General features: G+C 38.8%; 1 protein-coding gene across 3 annotated transcripts in view; it reads left to right on the forward strand.

Annotated features, from left to right (window-relative positions):
* LOC115016930 (tenascin-like) overlaps positions 1-1,570 on the forward strand; it is a 37,601-nt gene extending 36,031 nt beyond the window's left edge. For all 3 annotated transcript variants that reach the window (XM_029445047.1, XM_029445048.1, XM_029445049.1), the window contains 2 exons: positions 155-318; positions 400-1,570. In XM_029445047.1, the coding sequence (XP_029300907.1) occupies positions 155-318; positions 400-510 (275 nt within the window). In that variant the 3' untranslated portion in view covers positions 511-1,570. The remainder of the gene's footprint in view (positions 1-154; positions 319-399) is intronic.
* The last annotated feature ends 2,450 nt before the right edge of the window (positions 1,571-4,020 follow it).

Below are 4,020 nucleotides of genomic sequence, written 5' to 3' on the forward strand. Positions count from 1 at the left end.
TAAGCTAATTGTCTCCTCGCTGTAGCTAAACTAAACGCACAGATATAACGGTGGATCTAAATCTCAGCAAATCTCTCAATCTACTCCTTTAATAAAAGCCACTATGACATTATTTACATGTTCACATGAGCTTTACTGTCGACGTCTTCACCAGGTGACTCCATGACGTACCACCAGGGTCGCCCCTTCTCCACCTACGACAACGATAACGATATTGCTGTAACCAACTGCGCCTTGTCCTACAAAGGAGCCTTTTGGTATAAAAACTGTCATCGTGTCAACCTCATGGGGAAATACGGTGACACCAGTCACAGTAAGGTACGTGCAAGAAACAAATGAGTCGGTGGATGTAAGATGTAGAGAAAGACGACCATCGTTTGTACTCTGTGTGTTTTGCAGGGGATCAACTGGTTCCACTGGAAGGGCCACGAACACTCAATTGAATTTGCAGAGATGAAGATTAGGCCGGCCAACTTCAGAAGCTTTGAGAACAGAAAAAAGCGATCATAGACTCGTGTGAACCCCCCCCCCCCCCTCCTTCCTCCTGCAGTCATAAACTTCATTCTCTAAAATACACACGAAGACAATCACTCTGAATGTATTACAATTCTGCCCGTGAGAAATGAACCTGGTAACATTCACACCAAAGAATCTTAACAGGTTAGGGTGCAGCCGTCCCAATTTGGCACTATGTATGTGTGATTTTATATATCACACATGGTGAGTTTGAGGAGCGTGAATGGAGTACATGTGTTATTGGGACCAAACATCTGTAGTGAGGAATTCATTGTAACGTTGTGTAAATGGATCCACTAACATGTCAAAGGCACATAGTCAGAAGGTCCCATAAAGTACCAGGATGTTAATTCAAAGATGAATTAGTTTCATGTTAACCGGGATAAATTAAAACAATGATACATCTTTATGAATATATCGAACGTTATGAAATGTCATGTATTTACTGTACAACCAAGAGACCATTTAGACCCACTTATGCCACTGAATTTAAATTTTACTTGTTTTGATCGATGCTCTGTAACCTTCAATACAAATATTAGTTTGATAAAAGTGTGTCTTATTATTATTAATGAGTTGACGTGTATATGATTTGCACCTTCGCGCCAGCAGATGGCAGTGTTTACTCTGTAATGCTCTGGTTGTCTGGTGATAGTGAGTGTGTTTTACAAACAACTGCAACAAGTATCACAAATATTCATTATTCACGATCTGAAGAAGCAGTGAAGTCAATCTCTTAAACAAAGAGCCTTGAAAGGTATTTAAAAAAGTTGCATTTAATTTGCTAAATTTAAGTAATTCTTTTCTAATTGGTTAATTCATCCACACGTTCTTTGGTCCAGGTCATGTTAATTAATTAGTAATAGTAGTAATGTTATATAAAGCTCTGAAATACAGACAAAAATGACATTTAATTCATGATTTTAATAAGATAATAGCTTTATTGTTATTGCTTTATGTTTTGTCATTCTGTATATGGTGTTAAAAACTTCATTTTAGTTTGTTGAACTCTGCAGAAACATTTTATTTACTTGTTTGATATCAGGAAACCTTCTCCCGTTCAAATAAAATAATATTTTGTTCAACTTTATTGCAGGGGGGGAGTGTTTTTACTCACAAGAAACTTTCTTCTTCTATTGACTTGCTTTCTTGAGACTTTCTTAAACATACAAAATAAACCTGTTAGGCGGCCACATACCGGCTTAGGTGCAGCCAGCTGTTCCAAAGTTTAGCTTAAAATCAGGGTTATCTTTTTTTTTTTTTTGCAACTGGAGCTTTTTGTGCAAGCGGCACACAGTTTACAAAATCAATGTATTTACTTTACATGTCATTAAATCCATAGTGTCAGTGAAGTCTTCCAGATCTAAAGTAAAATCATCACCTATAACGATGGAAGTCTTGCCAACTCGTTAAAACCACAAGAGCTTTAAATGAGGCATGATTATCTTAAATATGATCTGCGTGTCCTACTTTGTGTTGCATTTCAGGTCATTTCAAGTCATTTCAGGTCTTTCGACATCAGGCAAGTGACGGAGCGATGGTGCAGCCACGTCACGGTCCTTTCTGCACCTTCTGCTGCTGTGTGTTTGTTTAGCCGACTACTTTAATGAGCACATTTCGGCCTCTTGCTTCCGATCCTCCTAGAGGTCAGAATGTTTGCTGCAGTCATGCTCACAGCAGTGGTTTCTGAATATTTCCGTGCTGTTCAGAGAAGCCCGACACTCTCAGCTGTCGAGGGATTAAAATGTTGGAACATTTACTTTGAATATGACAATGAGGAATTAGGAGTCGTCTGCTGGCTCGGAGCTGGGAGTTTTCCACATGAAGGTTTAGAAATATCTTGGCCTGGATTGCTACCTATGCAAATTGCTGAGATTAAATTTCATCCTGAGACGTTTCTAAATAAGGACTCCGAGGTCATGAGTCAAGTGTGTAATAACGCTCCAAAAAGAAACAGCACTCTATTAAAACTCTTTCTAATCTTACCCCCTCAATGTTTTGGAAGAGATTATACAATCACTTGTTTGTCAAAATCGGCCCCATATTCCCCGTGACCCCGATTACTTCCTGTTGTCAGGAAGATGGATAAGAGCTGATAACAGCCGATGTGAAGAGTTGATCGTGTTCTGACGGGTTAACTTGCTGAAAAAGATCCAAATCCAGCAGATTTTCCTGAGAGTTGACCGAGGAAGTGGTTATATTTTAGATTACTGATGTTTTATAGCCTCGCTCGTGGCGAGACAGATGGTAGTTGGTGAGTTTTGTGCAGATATTCATGGTGCACAGAGGATGAAAACTTATGACTTTGGTGATTCTCTGATTTGTTTTTCTTCTAGAAAAAACGCAGACGATACGTCGAACACGCCAGACACACGCCCTGTCACACAGTTCTGTATGGTAGAAACATGCCGGCGTATATGAAAATGAGCTCAAACTCTCCCAACTTTTCCACAGCGGTGTTGTCGCTAACGTATGCATAACAAATTATTATGCGTATGTCAAACATTGATAGCGTATCACTTACTTATTTAAAACGTATCAGAGCGTCTGGCCAACGGAGCTGGAAAAGTGCCATCTGGTTCACGTCATGCTGATGCTGGAGAACGGCTAACATGCTGAACGCTAGCTGTACTGTAGAAACACGTGTAATAAGTTACTCCGTCGTCAGGCATCATCTTAACATCGGGTAGGAATAGGGTATCCACTCGTTATCAATACGTCGGCTGTAGGAGTCACCGTCAGCCAACGTAGCCTATATCTAACGTACCTCTAACATAGTCACGTAAGTATTTACGTACTATATTTACGTAGGTAAGTATTCACGTGCTGTATTTACGTAGGTAAGTATTCACGTACTCTATTTACGTAGGTAAGTATTCACGTACTCTATTTACGTAGGTAAGTATTCACGTACTATATTTACATAGGTAAGTATTCACATACTCTATTTACGTAGGTAAGTATTCACGTACTCTATTTACGTAGGTAAGTATTCCCGTACTATATTTACGTAGGTAAGTATTCCCGTACTATATTCACGTAGGTAAGTATTCACGTACTATATTTACGTAGGTAAGTATTCCCGTACTATATTCACGTAGGTAAGTATTCCCGTACTATATTCACGTAGGTAAGTATTCACGTACTATATTCACGTAGGTAAGTATTCACGTACTATATTTACGTAGGTAAGTATTCACGTACTGTATTTACGTAGGTAAGTATTCCCGTACTATATTTACGTAGGTAAGTATTCCCGTACTGTATTCACGTAGGTAAGTATTCACGTACTATATTCACGTAGGTAAGTATTCACGTACTATATTTACGTAGGTAAGTATTCACGTACTGTATTTACGTAGGTAAGTATTCACGTACTGTATTTACGTAGGTAAGTATTCACGTACTCTATTTACGTAGGTAAATATTCACATACTATATTTACGATGGTAAGTATTCACGTACTCTATTTACGTAGGTAAGTATTCACATACTCTATTTACG

The sequence above is a fragment of the Cottoperca gobio genome, chromosome 12 (genome assembly GCF_900634415.1).
Source record: "Cottoperca gobio chromosome 12, fCotGob3.1, whole genome shotgun sequence".
Classification (NCBI taxonomy): Eukaryota; Metazoa; Chordata; class Actinopteri; order Perciformes; family Bovichtidae; genus Cottoperca; species Cottoperca gobio.